Genomic DNA, 18,718 nt, shown 5'->3' with positions numbered 1-18,718 from the left:
GAGAGTGAAACCTCTGATTTTATTCAACTCTGTCTCATAATATTCAATTTATGACCAAGTCAATAGATATCACCAATGATGTTATTCTGGTCCTCTTTGAGTACAAAAGACAAACAACAACTAACCAAGGATAACTAACCAAGGGAAATTAGGAAAAGGGAAGGATTTAGGAGAAAAGATAATGAGTTTGCTTTTGGAAATGTTAAGTTAAAAATATCTCTGGAATATCCAGTTTGAGATCGCATTTGGTAAAACCATAAATCAGGAGATGATTAAAGACTAGGCAAGTATACCTGAGAATTTTTTCATGGAATAATAAAGGAAGCTCAGGAACTCATAGGATCATTTCATTGTTTTATAGTTTGCCAAAATTTCCAGTTCATATCCTAGTTCTGAGGATCTCAGGGTTTCCTTTTTGCCAACAGGAAGCATTAGAGTAATACTTCAGTGGTGAAAGTCACATAAATGCTTGCTCAGAAATCACTCATATTCTGGTTCCATCATATTTACTCGAATAAATAGCCATTTTTCAGAGGAACAACACTCCTTTATAGGTACTTCTACCTCCTCAACAATCACAGTTACTGAAGACCCAAAAAAGAATGTTCTCACCAGCAATGGCAGACTTAAATGATTCAACAACAGATTCTCATATGGTTTTATAAATAGAAATGACATTCCATAAAATGCATTACTATCTGCTTTGATGCCAGAGAATCCTTAAGAAAACAGTCCTTTCTAGCTGAGTTGCAACTGAGCCCTTCTCTAAGTACTGTCTCCTTCTATCAGAATTGTGAGTTTTTGGAGGAAAGCCACTTTTGCTTTTCCAACTTATTAGAGTGCTTTGCATAAAGTAAGTGCTTAATGATTTTAATATATTCATTAATTCAAAGAATACATTAATATTTAATATCAGTTTACCTGCCTCGAGGAAAAGATATTGAAATATGATTCAATAACCATTTATGGGGTCTACTAGGCATAGACACTTTGCCAAATGCTTGGGGGAAATAAAAAGTTTAGATAAGAAATGATCCCCACTGTTAGAGATTGTAGGATTTAAGCAAAAGAAATATTTACACCTATATAACTCTCTCTTTTTTATTTCTCTTAAGTCAATGAATATTTAACAAAAAGAAATTTACTTAGTCCTAGTAAAGTATTGCTATATGTCAGGGTAAATAGAGATTTGGACTTGGAATATTGGAAAATCTGAGTTCAAATCCAACCTCAGAAAATCACTAGTTGTGTTACCCTGGAACAATTCACTTAATCCTAGTTGCTTTGGTTTCCTCATCTGTAAAATGAGATAAAGAAGGAAATAGCAGACCATTTTAGTATCTTTGCCAATAAAGCCCCAGATGAGATCCTGAGAATTTTTTTTAATTGCATCTGGATGGCCAGGAAACCACATCAGCACAGCCAGAGGCAATAGGAAATAGGCTACCAGCAATGACAGTTTGAGCTTTAGCCTACACCCTGTGCCACTCAAATCCTGACTTTATGGTCTTTTCTTAAACTATATTGGGGGTAGATAATGGGGAGCTGGGGTTCTAGTAGATATCAGTCCTATCACAAGTGCCTAAGAAAGGTCTGAGAAGCATGTTATATCAGGGCTTTCCTGTATCAGTAGGCTTTATACATAGGGGAGATGCTTTTTATGTTGAACTTCCTATGGTGAATAAGAGTTCAAATTCCTGTGCCCAGGGATAAGGGGACAGGATTATTAGAGGGAGAACTTGCAAAGCATATCATAAGCCCACTCATTATGCTATAATATTTATGGTTGATTTTTTTCTAGTCCCAATGTGAGTAGTAAAATTGCTAGATCAAGAACACCTTCCAGGCCAAAATGTAGAAAACAGCATGTGCTAATGCAGTCGGTGCTATACCAACTCTGAGTGTGCTGAAATTTGTTAAAAGAGATATATGTGTGGATCTTTGAACATGTGGCTAAAAAGAAGTCATTCTTGCTATATTCAGGAATTTCCAAAAAAGAATTACTTAACCAAATTTGGCAGAACATTTTCAATTTTATGTTGTCATTCCCCCCTCCCCCTTTTTAATCCCTCTTTTTGTTTTTGGTGGGTATTTCAGTTTTACTAAATCACTCTTATATTTCTAAAACAAAACGGGTTTTTCCTTGGAAACTCAGCTTTCTCTGTTTTCTTCAATAGTTTGTCCAGCACTAGAATTGGAATTGTGAAGATCTGCTTTCAAATCTTATATCAGTCACTTATTTCTGTGACCAGAAGCAAGTCCTTTAAATTCCTTAGACCATAGTTGCTTCATTTTTAAAGTGAAAAGGTTAGACTTAGTGAGCTCTAACATTTCTTTCAGCTCTAAATTTATGGTCCAATAACCTTCATTTTCCAGCAATTACTTGAATATTGAAGCTAGTAAAATTCCTGTCAGAACAGGAAGTTAATAGTAAAAATTCCTTTCCTCTTTGAAAAATTTTAAATGGGAAGGACAAAACCATTTGAAAGGCACACGAATTTTTTTTTTTGGGGGGGGGGAATGACAGTGATTTCAGAAGAAATGTCATCCATTTAAAAGAAAGAAAAATCATCACAGTGTATTAGTCACTTTCCTTTCTGATGGTATTCAGAAGTCATTTCTCTGCTTGTGTGTGTGTGTGTGTGTGTGTGTGTGTGTGTGTGTGTGTGTGTGTGTGTGTGTGTAAACCATTAAGGTTCTGTTCTATATCATTTGTTCTTTATGACATTGTCATTTTCCCTATTTGATGAGCCATCTGTTTCCTGGTTAGCCAAAAGTCATGTTTATACCATTGTAGTGGTATTTTGGGGTTTTGTTTTTTTGTTGTGGGTAAGGATACCAGAATAAACTGAGTATTCATGGAAGAATGTTACCGGATTTTTGAGATGCCCCATGACACTGAAGAACTTGGAATCATTATATATTGGACACTAACCTATATGTGCAATGTTGCTATTTTCTCATCGTTCTCCCGTTCATCCCCCCAACTCTCAAGGAAAGCTCTAATGACTTGCTTTCTCATTAGGAAGTTCTTATTAATAAAAGGCAGGGAAGGAGGGAGTCTTTCCTTTTATTTTCTTTAACTTTTATCTTCTACTTTAGTATCAATTCTAAGACAGGAGGGAGGCAAAGGCTAGGCATATAGTTAAGTGCCTTGCTTAGCTCAGGGTCACACAGCTATGAATCCTGCTTATTTTTTCACACACTTAGAATTGCATTATATCAAAATGAAATCTTGTCCATCTTCACCTTCAAATAATTCTGAGTAATCATTTTATATATACTCACACATATATTTAAATCCCCTAATTTAATTCTTACATAAAGCAGTTTAAAAAGCTGACTTTGGGGTCAAGAAGGTCTAAGTTCACATATTACCATTAACGTATCCTGGTGGTGTGATCCTGGGTAAATTGTTTAACCTCTTAACGCCTTAAGCAACTCTGTGACTAAAAGTTGCCAAGAAAATGCCAGTTTGGCTTTGGTACAAATTTCTCACTAAGATATCACAGGTCTGCTCAAAAACAATAAAACAGAGCATCTAATTTATAATGTAAATGGATGTCATGTACCTATCTGTGGTGGGGATCTCTTTTCCAATGATAGTGAGAAGGTGAAATAACAAAATATTCAACTTTATTAAGGAATCGGCTGAAAAATAGCATTTCTATCTTTATCTCTATCTCACCCTCCCTTTATTCTGTTTCTCTTACCTTTCCTGTTTTCATCCCTTCTCCCTCTGTAACATAAACCAATTTGAATTTAGAAATTCTTCTCCTTCCCCTCAGTTTACAATTTTTGGCATTTTGAAAGTACTCCTTTAAAACAAAACAAACTGTGCTTTTGTTTCCAATATTACTTTAAAACTATTAAATACTATTGTAGTATTTTCTGTAAGCAATATGTACAGTATTTCTCCTTTTCTGCATTTATTTCTAATATCCTAGAATATGGTCTGTTTTTTTATGAAGGTACCTTGTGGTGCTAAAAAATATGCATATAGTTTTTAATGTTCCCATTCAGAAAATGCCTTGAGTCTTTCCTCTCTAACATTTCTAACAGTTTGTTCTGTTTGATATTTAAAAAAAAATCTGTCTGATTTATCCTGCTTTGAAAGAGGAACATTAAAGTCACCTATAATTACAAAAAAAGTTTTAAATTATCAGAAGAAGGAAAGAAAATTTTCTATTTTGTTTAGGATCTTGTGGTACTCAGAAAACTAGAATGGATGTAATTGCGTAGCAAAATGTTTTTCACACCTTTGTACCTAGAATCTATTTGTAGAATGTTTGGATTGGGGGGGGGGGGGGACTTAGAACTTACCTATGTCAAATCTCTCATTTTGCACATAAAGAAATTAAGACCCAACATTCTAGAAAAAAATGAGATGGTTTTATCCACAGATTTGAAAACACGTTGAAAACATGAACGTTTGAAAACATGTTTTGTTTTAAGACTGTTTATTAAGCCTTTATTTTGTTCAAAGCACTGTAATGTAATGAGATTATTCATAAGGATGTGTGATCGTAAGTTATTTTAGTCACACCTTGCTAATTGGATTATGACATATCAGAAGAATGATGGAATGTGAGGGTATTTTCCTAATCAGCTAACTTTTGAAGAACAGTAAAGTGGTGTCATGGATAGAGCACCAGATCTGAATTCAGACTGGCCTTTGATACATTCTAGCTTTGTAAACCTTGGCAAATTGCTTAACCCTGCTGGCCTCAGTTTCCTCATCTATAAAATGAACTGGAGAAGGAATTTGCAAACTATTCCAATATCTTTGCCCAAAAAACCCCCCAAATGGGTTCACAAAGATTCAAATGCTACCAAAACAATTGAATATCATTACCACCAAAGAATATTGGAAAGATTACTGGCATTGAGATCAATCGTCCTGGTTTTTACACTCGCTAGCTTTGTTACCCTGGACAAGTCACATTATAATAATAAGTACTAAAAATAATAATCATTAACATAATCATTTATCATATGCCAAGATCTTTATAGATATTTTCTCATTGATCCTTACAAAAATCCCTTTAGGTACTCTTTTATCCTTATATAAATGAGGAAGTCTTTGGGGCTGGATTTGAACTAAATTTTTTCTCACTCTAGATCCCCTTGTTGCCTCTATAAAACCTAGATTAAATTGAATTTTTTAGAGGAGGAAATTGAGCCCCCAAAGGTAGTTATTTTTTCAAAATTGCACAGCTAATTTGTCATAATAATATAATTTTTTTCCTGGTAAAACACTATAACATAAATGTTAGCTATTATGAGGGGAGAAGATGGTTAGATTTTACATCTTCCATGAAAACTATAAAGCTAACGCGCCTCCATATGGTGTCTAATATGCCAGATTTTGTGTTTCTTGGAAAGAGTCAATAGAAATTCTTATCCTTTAGGAGATCTAACACAATTTTTTCTTTTGCTTTATTGTCTTTTCTTAATAGGTGAAATGAGGAATGATTTATATATCACCATAGAAAGGGGTGAGTTTGAGAAAGGAGGGAAGAGTGTGGCCAGGAATGTGGAAGTGACCATGTATATAATTGACAGTAATGGCCAGAACTTAAAGGTATGATGACATTTGTCCCCTTTTTATAAACTGATTTCATTCTCATTTCTTTAAATTCATCTCAATTCTTAAATTTCTGGAATTTTAAAACTTTAACTCTGAGTAGTTTGTCTTTATATTATCCATGAAATAGAGTTAAAATGAAAGAATTTTTAATATATCTTCATAATTATACATTGTATAGTAATTATCTTATTCAAGTTATCAGGTTTTAATTTATGTAGCAATTATTTATTAAATATGACTAATTTTTAGTTATTTAAGGGCATGGATTTTCTCTCTCCTGGGCTCCATTTGGTTTTTATCATGGTTATCATGGATGAACTTTTGATTCACCTTTGTAATCCCAGTAAAAAAATTTTTTAAAAAATCTAATGGAGTTGTTCTTCTGTACTTTTCCCAGAACAGATAGGATATTCTTTCCTTTTTTAATACTTTCTTTAGTGATAGAAACTTTTACTTGGACTCTACAAGTAGTCCCTATGTTATCAGAGACTGTAGTTATATGCCTGTATGACAGATCTAGTCCAACCCCTTACTTTTCCCAATGGAGGTTCATCATTAATTTTTAAGTATCTCCTTTAGAAAACAATACAGTATGTACTGTTAAGCTCCCAGTCCAACACTTATCTTCTTAATTTAGTGGTTCATAATCTGGAGGCTATGGACTTTTGAAATTTTTTTGATATTTCTATTTCAATATAATTGATTGCCTTTGAAATTCTAGGTTTTTATATACATTATTCTCAATACTGGTCTGAGGCTTTACCTGCTAAAGGGAGGCAGGTATGTGGCTCAAGGGACAGACACTGGGCCTGAAATCAGGAAGATATGAGTTCCAATTTGGCCTCAGACACTTACCAACTGTGTCATGCTGGGCAAGTCACTTAATTACTCTTTGCCTTAGTCCAGTGGAGAAGGAAATGCCAAACTGCTCCGCTATCTTTCCCAAGAAAACCTCAAGGGCAAGGCTGGCATTCTGTGGTCCATATGGTTCACAGAGAGTCAGAAATGGCTTGATGACAACAACAGACTCTATCATAAAGCCAAAGGAGTCCATGACACCCAAAAGAGTAAGAATCCCTGGTTTAATATGAGTAAATGAAACGCATCTTTTAAAACAGTGAACCTATCTTAGGGTTAAGGAGATGCAGCTTGCTAGCTGGTTAAACTGTATTAACTACAAAGGAAAAAAAAGTCATTTTACATGAAAGGAGAATGTGGGCACAGATATATTCATAGAAAAAAGCAATTGTTCTATTGATTTCAAAATAACTTGAAAATGAAGCTGTCTTTAACCTATTTGTTTCTTTTGTTAGGATTTTATCTCCTTTGGCTCTGGTGAGCCTCCAGCTAATGAGTTCCACTCCTTTGTACTTTACCACAACAACAGTCCCAGATGGTCCGAACTGCTCAAACTTCCCATTCCTGTGGATAAATTCAGAGGGTCCCACATCCGTTTTGAGTTCCGGCATTGTTCCAGTAAGAATTGAGTATAATTCCTTATATTGCCTTGTCTTATCAGGGCAGTCAGCAAAATGAGTAAACTGAGTGAGTCTTAGACCTCTGACCTAGGCTGGAAAGAAGACAAGTAAGTGAGAAGAGGGATCTTTATTTAGAAGGGTTTTTTTTTTTTTTAAATTTCTAGGTAAGATTCCCAAACTTTTCCATTTTTTGAAAACAACTTCATGATGGGGTTCAGAGAGAACAAATCTTTGATGGAGGACTAAATATATACATCTGACCATGCAATGTACAAATTCCAGAATGATCAAGGAGTAGTGTAGAAAAGTAAAATGAGTGATACATCCAGAGTCAGGGGGATATGATTCAAATCTACTTTTGATCTACTTTTGATACTTATTAGCTGTGTTGTCATCAATCTTCAGTCATTTTCAGTAGTATCCAACTATTTGTGACCCCATTTTTGGGTTTTCTTGGCAAAGGTACTAGACTGGTTTGCCAGTGAGTCTTCCTGACTCCAGGTCCAACATTCTATTCACTTCATAACCTAATTGCTTTGTTAGCTGTATAACCTTAGGCAAGTTGTATAAGTTCTCTGACTTGCATTTTCCTCAACTATGAGATGGAGACAATTAGAATCATAGACTTAGAACTGCAAAGGACTCTAGTACCATCTTTCCATTTTACTAATAAGTACATTAATTCCCAGAGAGTGTCATTGACTTTTCCAAGGTCACAAAGGTAAATAAGTGGCACAACTTGGTTTGAATCCAAGTTTTCTGACTCTTGATTCAGTACTCTTTTCACTGAATTGTAATGACTCAGACTACAGTTTCCAGAACTGATACTAGGATAAAATGAGATCTTATATATAAAGTGCTTTGCAAACCTTAAAGGATTATGTAAATATAATTACTACTAATACCATCAGACATCTTACAGAAAGAAACAGACCCACCATAAAATAAGATAGTAAGATTGCTATCACGTAGTTCTGCATAATTTGAGAAATGTGGAGGTAAGTGCTAACGCAGCAACTGTTATGATTAGTGGTCACTGCCAGTGTTTTATGAGCATCTATTCCAGGGTATGATGTCATTTGGAGAGTCATAACTTAGGTATAAGCTTCCTGTCATCAAGAAGACTGGATTCAAATGCCATCTCAGATACTTAGGAACTGTGTGAACTCAGACAAATCATTTAAATAAATTGAAACTCAGTTTATTTCCTATAAAAATGGAGATAACAATAATATCTACTTCATGAATGTGATGATCAATGATGATAGGCATAGAGAGCTTTGATACTGTAAAATGCTACATAAATGTTACCACCATCAACACCACATCATAAATTGCTCTACAATTATTCCTCAATTACTTTTTAACCCCTTACCTTCTATCTTAGAACCAGTACTGTGTAGAACCAATACTGTGTATTCATTCTAAGGTAGGAGAGTGGTAAGGGCTAGGCAGTGGGGGGTTAAGTGACTTGCCCAGGGTCACACAGCTGGGAAGTGTCTGAGGTAGCATTTGAAACCAGGACCTTTCATCTCTAGATCTTACTGTCAACTCACTGAGCCACCCAGCTTCTGTGAACCTTAAAAATCCTCAGATCCTACTTCATAAGGTTAGGATTGTGAACCTTAAAATTTCTCAAACCCTACTTCATAAGGTTGGGTTAAGACCATTCCCCATTTTAAACAATGAAGGTACTTGATCAGGAATGTGAGAACTCTACTTCACTATACTTAAGCATACTTTAGGGGGAGATAAAGTTGTAAACTCCTTGCTGAACAATGAAAGATACTTAAACCCATACTTATAGTAAAACAAAAAGTTCTTAAGCTGTGCCTATTTTTAGAACTAATACAAAAGGGTGCTAAGTACCTATAAAGGTCAGACAACTTGTGAACATACAAGGAGCAAAGAGATGAGAACTTACTCAGAGATTCTAGTCTACTCAGGTGTGAATTACTCAAAAGTTTAGACTTCTTAGGTATGAATTAAGAATGGTCTGTCCTTTGAAAAACGTCTACTGTGACTGGTAGATATAAGGACTTAGGGGAGGTGACATAGGAGAAAATTCCCTTTAAATAGGAGCTCAGATTCATTCAGAGGGACATTCAGATTCAGGATTGAGCTGGTGGAGTCAGCCGAGATGAAGCTGGCCTGGTGTCACTAGAATCCTTGCTGGGACAGATCTTGTGGTGAGTGATTAAGGACTGACTGATCTTTCTCTTAGGGCTTAGGCCTGGGTTGGCCAGGGCTACCCTGGGCCGGTCTATCCTTTTCTCATTATTCCCCTTTTCTCCCTTTCTCTCTTTTTTAATTCCTCATTTGTATGAATTTAAATCTTTATAAAACCCAGTTGACTTGGGTATATTTCATAATTGGGAATTTTTCCCTGGCGACCACCTTATGTTTGATTTAAAACAAGACTCTGTCTTGAAACCATATTTTCTGCAGTCACAAATTTACTCATCCACTCTTATATCTACTACAATTTATGTCTTCCACTATTTTAATCACTACAGTTTATGGCCTAACCAATTTAGTTTATGGGCTCCAACTATTTTAACTCTTAAAGTTTATGGCGACCACGAAGGGACTCAAAAACTCTTACACTTCCCCTTACTGTTGGCATTGTATACTCTTTCTTCTCTTGGATTTTTTCCCATTTTACTCTCCTGAGTCTATTTTTACCTCTCTTACCATTCCTTCTGAGTCTCTTTCACTACATCTTCTTCCTCTTGAAAGCCTTTAAATGTGAGTACGTCCCTAAAAATACTCTTGAAGTCCCCCCCCCCCTTAACTCTATTTCTTGGTGATAATTTTCTACTCTATTAATTTAAATTATCACCTCTATGCAAATGACTCCCAACTCTCTATGTCCATTCAAAACATCTATCCTCAGCTAAAGTGTCATATTTCCAACTATTGATTTGGTATTTTCACCCTGAAGTTCTACTTGCATTCCAGTCTACTCATGTACACGTCAAACAATCTCAAAGCACCATCAAGGAAATAAAACCGATTGGCCATAATGACTACTTTTAAATTTTTTGTAGAGTTTTACTCCCTAAGAAGAGACGAGAAATATGGAAAAGTTTGGAAAATATTGACTCCTACCTCAGAAACCTATTAATGGTGTGATCCTAGAAAAAGCCCTTTAACCTTTGCATCTCTGTTTTCTTTTCTATAAAAGGGGCATCATAATAGCATGTATGTAACCAAGTTCAATTAATATATGTAAAGCATTTTGCAAACTGTGAATCAGTATGTAATATGAGTTAGGGTGACAATAAAATGGCAATGATGATTATAAAAGGAAAGGAAAATCCTGTGTGCCTGGCCTTTGGTTAAGGAAGATCTTATCCTAGTTAAATGTACACTGTTTTCAAGTTTGCTAGGTACTGTGGCTACTGATAAATTTGTCTTCAACAATCTTCTTCACTGTTCCTGGCATAAGTTTGCCAATTGCCTTTTGGAGATAACTTCCAATTTCTCTTAAACATATTCTTATCAAAATGCATCTCTATAATTTAACTATTACACTACTGAGGTAAAATTTAAAAAGTTCTTGCCTACAGGGTGCCTAAATTCTAAGACGGCAGCCCAGGTAACAACACAGACCAATCAATAAGCAGAGTATACTGACCACAAGAGGTTTCAAAGGAGATGGGAGGAAGACCAGAATTCTAGGGGTCAAAAATGATAAGGGGGAGGATATGGTGAGCATTAGACAGCAGCCTATGGATTTAGAAACAGAAGTAAGAGATGAAGTTTCAAGTTTGGGAAAATAAAAGAAGAGAACTCATTACTTTTTGTCCAAAGTTTCCCTTCTTCCTAATCTCTCTTTTATTGTAGAGAACTCTACCAACCTCCCAGTCATTCCAACTCAGACTAGGATTATTCACTTTCCCTTGGGAAGGGAAGAGTTCCTTCCATCTGATTCATTATCAAATTTTGATATTTTATCTTTCCTAACATCTCTTCCTCCCATTATTACCATCCCTGTAATCACACCTTCATTCAGTTCCATACCACCTTTCATCAGGACAGATGCAATGACCTATTATTATAGAATCTCTGCCCTAATCCTTTCTCCTTTCCATTCCCTTTCAACATGGTTGCCAATGGAATTTTGCTAAAATGTGGGTCTAACTACCTAACTTCTCCACTCACTATTAGCTCCAAAATCAAACAATAAGCTGTCTTCTTGCCATTTAAAGGCAAACATGACCTGGTCTCTTCCTGACTTTCTGGTTTTTTTATATTACACTTCTCTATATGTACTTTATGATGGATTTAGGAGTTACAGTGACCTCCATGTTCCTATATATAATACGTTTTCTGTCCCCATCCCTGGAATCCTCTTTTTTGCACCTCTATCAATACTGAATTCCTTTAAGTCTTCACTCAAATCCCATCTGCTATTTCTTTTTTATGATTGTTTCCCTCTTCTCTGTATATACCTTTTTTTACATGTTGTCTGTCTCATTAGAGTGTGGTCTCCTTGACTGTGGGAATGACATGGCATCCAGCTGCCCTTCTATTTTTGCTTCTACCTGGCAGCTCACCCCTTCTTTATTTGAACCCAGTGGGACACCTGGGTGAGAGTGGATAGAGAGTCAAGCCTAGAAAGAGAAGTTCCTGGGTTCAAATATGGCCTCAGACAACTCCTAGCTTTATGACCTTGGGCAAGTCTAGCCCCTACCACTTTTCTGCCTTGAAACCAAAACTTAGTATTGATTTTAAGACAGAAGGTATGAGTTTAATAAAGATGTAGATATATATGAACCCAGTTTCTGCTCAGTATATCTTGATTCTTGTTTCTTACAGTTTCATAGCCAAGTAGATTTCACCACTACATAATACCAACCTTGTGACATTCCAAAATTTTAAAATACTTCCAAAGCCCCACATGTTAGACTGGAAGCAGGAATATTTGGACATGTCTGTAGAACCCAAAAGGAAGAGATCTATTTTTACCCTATCATCACCTTTGGCTTGCCTATCTTCTACCCTTGAAGACCTCCACTGCCTCCACTTTTCTCTATTTTTAGCTTTTGATCACCACCAAGGAAATCATTCTAGTGATGATGAGATGCCATGCAAAATTGTATTATTTAATACTCATTGCTGCCCATTTGTTTATCGTATATTAAACTTTCTCTGTTTCAAGCCTCTGTCTCCTCCTATCAGCAAATGTCTTTGCATCCTCCTTTCCTAAGAAATGTAAAGCTATTCACCATGAATTCAATCATATTCCTTTCTCCCCTCCTCAAACACAGTTCTATCTTTATCCTTATCTCCACTCCAGTCTCCAAGGAAGGAGCAGCCTGTCCCTTTGACTTTCTAATTGTGCCCTCAATTCTGTCCCCTCTTATCTTTTCCAGGAAGGAGCTTGCCCCATCAGCCATTTCTTCTATTTCATACTCATTTTCTCGCTAGCTTTATCTTTTTTCTCTTGCTTAGTCAGGAAAAAAGTGCAGAGATAATGCTGTGAAGAAGTTTATAACGATTCAGAGATCAGAGAGCTGGATTCCTACTACATAAAGGAAAACAAGAGGGCCCCCTCATCTCTCTAGCAGGGCTTATTTATTAAAACCATAACCAATTGTGCAGGATTATACAGACTTCTGTTTTGAATATGTATGCTTATTTAATTTTGTTTCTTTGTTTAAAGAATGATAGTTAAATATGATAAAATTCATTTATTACCTTGAGGCAATCTATTTCCTAGTTTTATTCATTTTGATAGTTAAATTTTTTTTTAATCTGTGTTATTGGAAATAATTAGGTGGCTTACTGTATAGTGAGCCTGGTCCTGGGTTCAAATGTGACCTAAGAAACTTCCTAGCTGGATGACCCCAGGCAAGTCACTTGACTCCCATGGCCTTACTTCTCTTTTGCCTTGGAACCAATTCTTAGTACTGATCCTAAAATGGAAGATAAGTTGTTGTTGTTGTTTTTCTCTTAAATCTGGGTCAAATGCATGTCAATAAAGAGAAAAATGATAAATGATGGAACACACTTTAAAAATTACTTTTCTGTAAATCTTTTCTTTCTAAATCAGAAGTTCTATTCCTGAAAATATCATTTGACATAGAAATATCTCCCCAGAGATCTTTAGATTCCTCTGTTTGGTTAGCTATTTTCCTTATTCATCCTGTGTGTCTTGAATTGGGGGATGTTAGTGTTTTGGTCTTTAAAGTGAAGCCTCATTTCTCTACCAGTTTTCTGGCATTTCTTAGCTCTAGGATCCAAAGTCAGCCTTTCAGAATGAATACATAATAGATTTATGCTGAACAATGTGTGAGAACTTTTTTTCTTTCCAAAGAAACAGATCCCTCATATTATTCAAAGTACTACTCTGTGGTTAAATAGGACAGCAGAGGATACAGCCATGGGCCTGGAGTCAAAAAGACTCCTTTTCCTAAGTTCAAATCTGCCCTTAGACACTTACTAGCTGTGTGACTCTGGCTGAAAAAGAAAATGAGGTAGATAACTTCACTTGCATCTGATTTATGCACAAGCCAAAAGACAACAACCAATCTCTTCCCTGTAGTATTCCAATAACCTTCTATCTAGCCTCTCCATCTTTAGCATCTAGCACAGCCAATTTGTCTTCTTTCTGCTGTCCAAATAATTTTTCTACTGTGTAGTTTTTATCATGCCATCAATTAGCTTAGAAATATTCATTAGTGTCCTTCTTTAGCACTTCAAAAATAATTGTTTACACTAATGGTGGGAACTTTTTCTTCCAGTACAGACTAGGTTGTCTTTATGAGGTCAAACTTTGAGTAAAGAGCCTCTGTGAATTAGCTCTAGACTTGGAAGAGGGCTCATACTCTTCAGTTTAGTAGGACTTGCATTTAACTAGTGCAGCCTTCAAGAACCCATGGCGCCTGTATTAGGCATCAGTGTAAGACCTTACTGGAACAAATGACTTTGGATTGAATATCAAACACCATCACAATGCCTTAGCCTTTAAGTCTCTCCTTAATCTAGCTCTAACCTACCTTTCTGGTTTCATCTCATGCTTTTGCCCTTCATATAACCTATGCCAAAGCTCCTACTCCATATTCCCTAAAAATGCTTTTCCAAATTTGGGAATTTCTCATAATGTTTCTTAGACTATGCTCCCCACTTTTCCCTGAAATCCAACTCATCCATCTCCAATGCCACTTCTTCCCTGACCTCTGTTTTGGTTTCCATTAGCCAAATGTCCTTCCCCTAGGTGGTGAAATAGATAGAGTGTCAGACCTGGGATCAGGAAGACCTGAGTTCAAAGACACTTACTGGCTGTATGATCATGGGTAATCCGTATAACCCTGTTTGCTGAAGAAGGAAATGACAAACCACTCCAGTATCTTTGCCAAGAAAACCCCAAATGAGGTCACAAAGAGTTGGATACAACTGAAATGACAACATCAGCAAGTCTATCCCTCTCACACTCCAATAGCACTATGTCATTCTCATGTATTTGCCATACTTTTCTGTGAACATACTTTATTCCTCTTCCTATATTATGCAAAACATGGACTATGTCTTATTCATCTTTATTTCTAACTCATCCCTCAGTGTTCTTAATACGTATTTGGAGGCAGCAAGGTAGCACAGTGAATAGAGTAGCAGATTTGGATTCAAGAAGATCTGAGTTCAAATTTGGATTTAGACACTAATCTGTGTGAATCTGTACAATTTTATTTGCCTTTGTTTTCTGTAAAATGGGGATAGTAATAGCTACTATTTCTCAGGAAGTTGTAGATATCACAATTAGATAACATGAAAAACAATGTAGTGTCTGTCACGTAATAAGTATTATTAAAATGTTAGTTGTTATGACATTTGTTGAATTGAATCAAATTGAAATATGTCCACAACTAAACTGAGAGGAGACAACTATAAATGTGGTTCTTCTGATAACATCTCATGCCCTAGAGAATTCTTTCTTTTACACCAGAAAGTGAGAGAAAAATCAAGATCATGCAACAAAATGCTTGGAATCCTTGTTTTAGGAAGTAAGGTTGAAGTGTTTGGAAATACATTAATCCTTTCTGGCCTTCAGATTTTGAATAGAGTGATTTTAGGATCACAGATTTAAATATTCATTGAGTTCACCCTTCTTATTTTACAGATAAAGGGACTAAACCCAGAATGGTTATTTGACCTGCTCATGGTCACATGAATAGTAAGAGGAAGAGTAGGTCTTTTGATCTCAGTCCTCTGACCCCAAATCCACTGCTTTTTTCAATGAATTATACAGCTTCAAAATAATTTGCTAGTTAAAAATTTAGCACTAATGAAGCTTCTGTATAAACATAACATATTATGAAAGTATAATGGGAGCTGCAAGGTGGTTCAGTGCATTGAGAACCTGGAGGTCCTAGGTTCAAATGTGACTTAAGATGCTTCCCAACTATGTGACCCTGGGTGAGTCACTTATCTCCTTCCTTTTGCCTAGCCCTTACTGCTCTTCTGCCTTGGAAACAATATACACTATTGATTATAAAACAGAAGATGAGGGTTAAAAATATGAAAATATAATCCCTGACAAGAATCTATTTTATTGTGTTTTATTGTCTTTTGGTGTTCTTAAGTGAAAGAGAAATAAGGTGTGCCACCCTAGACTAATAGCAGCCAAACTGGGGCCTCAAAGCAATGAAGTTTTCTGTTGTGAAGATAGATTTCTCCTAGAACTGAGGCAGTTTGACTAACATTGTAGGGCCTTATGATCCTGCAAGTTTAAAATATTCTCTAGTTCTTCTTTCTGGGGGGTATTTTGTAGAAATATATTTGATGGTTACATCAAAATTACCACATATCTCCCTCTCTTCCTCCCTTCACACTAGAGAAAGAATTGCTTGACCAAAAGAAATGTATATTTAAGGTCTGTCTTCTGTGTTACTACTATTAGTTATTTCTCAGGAGGGATATATTTGGAAGTTATTCTTCAAAGATTAATTGTCACTGTATATGTTTTCTTGGTTCTACTAATTTCATTTTTCTTAATTTCATTTAGGTCTTTCCACATTTCTTTTTTTCCATTATCCTGCTCATCATTTATATCCATTCTTCATCATTATTCTATGGTTGTTTTTAAATTCTGATGTCTATAAACACAAAGTTTGATGTTGGTTTAGGCACATAGATAATTACTTATTTTGAATTATTTAAGTTTATAATTCCTCTTAATTTTTTTTCGTAGCAAAAGAGAAAGGTGAGAAAAAATTGTTTGGCTTCTCTTTTGTTCCTCTGATGCAAGAAGATGGTAGAACACTTCCAGATGGCACCCATGAGCTCATCGTACATAAGGTAGTATCAGTTTGAATTCAGCAATCTATAAGGAACTATAAAGTTATTGTAGTAGATTAAGCCTTTTTGAAATACCATACTAAATAGTTCTCTCTTGAAGTCTTTGACAAGATAAAAAAAAGTTACAAACTTTTTTGATTAGATTGCTTAAGGAAGGTTATTAGGAAAAATAGAATTTAATAAAAGTATCTTCATATGCAACATCTTTTTAAAAATGTAATAGTAATGTTTTATGTTTATTTAGGTGGTAGGCGACTACTCTAGATTAGTGTATCAAATTCTAAATAGGAAGGGATCCTAGAAGACTGCATATTGACTTTGAAAACCACAAATTCACAGTATATGTGCTACATTGTATTTTTGCTTATTTTATAAACTGTTTCCAAATTACTTTTTAATCTGTTTACTCTCAAATTGAGGAATGGGTCCCTGGGCTAGGAGACAGCTGAGATCTCTTTCATTTCTAAGAATATACAATAGGCTTTAGGCAGTGATGCCCAATGCCGAGAGCCTAGTCTCGAATCAGAGGACTTAGATTCAAATCTCTATCCTGCCTTTTACTTCTTGTGTGATATTGAGCAAGTTATTTAACCTTCCTTGTCCTCTGTCTTCTCAACTATAAAATAAGGAGTTTGGTTTCAATGACATCTGAGTTCCCTTAGATAAAATCTAAATTTCAAATTGATTCTGCAGACACTCCTGATTAACTATGGATCTGTGATCTTATAAGCCAGTCTGGAAAATACCTAACATATACCAAGAATCCACTTTTTTCTTTAAAAATAATAATTTTAAAAGTATGCATTTTGTTTCAGTAGAGAAGATATAAGATATAGATGCTTGTTGAAAGATATCTTTTATATGAAACAAAATGCATAAATAAAGGAAGTAAATAGACTAAAGAAAGTCATAGGAATCAAGATAGGGGCTAGTCTCATTTACATGGTCTCCTTAGTAAAATTTCTAAACACCTCCTCTTCCCTGGCTCTTGGTTTTTGACATGTAAGAAAGTAATGAATAATTTCTAAAGCTCTGACAAATTATTCCCCTCAAAACTATTTCTCATTTTTTAAATAAATAAAAAAAAGAATATACCCTGTAACTTTGAACAGAGAGTACTAACATTGACTATTATCTCAATGGAAGTTTTTTTGCTTCTTAGTGATAACTTGTCATTTTTATATGATATAAATCAGGGAGCTTGATTATGCAAGTGCTATGTGATGTTCTAGGCTTTTAGTCAGGAAGACCTGACTTCAAATTTGTCCCAAGACACTTATTAACTATGTCACTTTTGGGCAAATAACTTAACATTTTTTTTGTCTCCACTGTAAAATGGGGATAATAACAGCACCTCTCTCAGGATTGTGAGGATCAAATGAGATAATATTTCTGAAGTGCTTAGCACTATATCTGGCACATAGTAAGTGCTCTATAAATGTTAGTTATTATTATTATTACCTCCCAGATTTGTTGTGAGGATCAAATGAGATAATAACCCTACCTAGAATATAGTAGATGCTTAATAAAATACCTGTTCCCTTCCTATTGAACTTTTGGTTCTATTTTCTAAATTTACTTTATATCACTCCTTTAACTGTAACCATTTGCTTTTAAATTCTTTATATTTATCATTCATTATGTCCAAGAAATACTCCATTACACAACATCCCATAATTTTTTCCATTCACTAGTGGTTGGGCACATATTTTTCTCCTGGCTTTTTATGAAATCATTATTAGTGTTTCTTTGGATATTTTGTACAGATGTGTTTCTTGTTGTTAATAGGCTCCTTCAAATATAATCCCAATAAGAAAATCTCTGGATCAGAATATAGACTTTTTAGTAACTTTTCTTGCATGACTTAAAATTGTTTTTTTTTTACTTTACCCACTTTTGATTAATAACCATTAATAACTAAATCAATTAGAATCAGGATTTAAAATTTCTCCCCCGATATGCCCACTTGATGAATGAATAACTCAAGTTTGATAGGAAAGTATCAGGTATTTCTTTTCTTGTTCTGTAGTATTTTTAAAATAATTGATCAGAACTTTAGAAATTATTCATTACTTTCTTACATTCAAAAATAAAGAACCAGGGAAGAAAAGGTCTTTAGAAATTTTAATAAGATTATGTAAATGTAGAACAAAAAATTGAGATTAGCCCCCATCCTGACTTCAATGACCTTCTTTAGATTCATCTTCTTTTGGTCTCTGGAGGAGTAAGATTCTTTGGGTTCCAAAAAAATCTGTGAAGCTGTGGCATTTTTCTTAATTTCAGTCACACAGGAACAAATCTTTAATTTGAGTGCCTTTGTGATGAAAATGGGATTTTATATTTCATT

General features: G+C 35.1%; 1 protein-coding gene across 9 annotated transcripts in view; it reads left to right on the top strand.

Annotated features, from left to right (window-relative positions):
- DOCK4 (dedicator of cytokinesis 4) overlaps positions 1–18,718 on the top strand; it is a 553,335-nt gene that overhangs the window by 351,558 nt on the left and 183,059 nt on the right. For all 9 annotated transcript variants that reach the window (XM_007504147.3, XM_056799554.1, XM_001366207.5 and 6 more), the window contains 3 exons: positions 5,460–5,584; positions 6,904–7,066; positions 16,265–16,371. In XM_007504147.3, the coding sequence (XP_007504209.1) occupies positions 5,460–5,584; positions 6,904–7,066; positions 16,265–16,371 (395 nt within the window). The remainder of the gene's footprint in view (positions 1–5,459; positions 5,585–6,903; positions 7,067–16,264; positions 16,372–18,718) is intronic.

This window comes from Monodelphis domestica, chromosome 5, assembly GCF_027887165.1.
Source record: "Monodelphis domestica isolate mMonDom1 chromosome 5, mMonDom1.pri, whole genome shotgun sequence".
NCBI classification, from domain to species: Eukaryota; Metazoa; Chordata; class Mammalia; order Didelphimorphia; family Didelphidae; genus Monodelphis; species Monodelphis domestica.
This window is presented reverse-complemented; position numbering and strand designations above follow the sequence as displayed.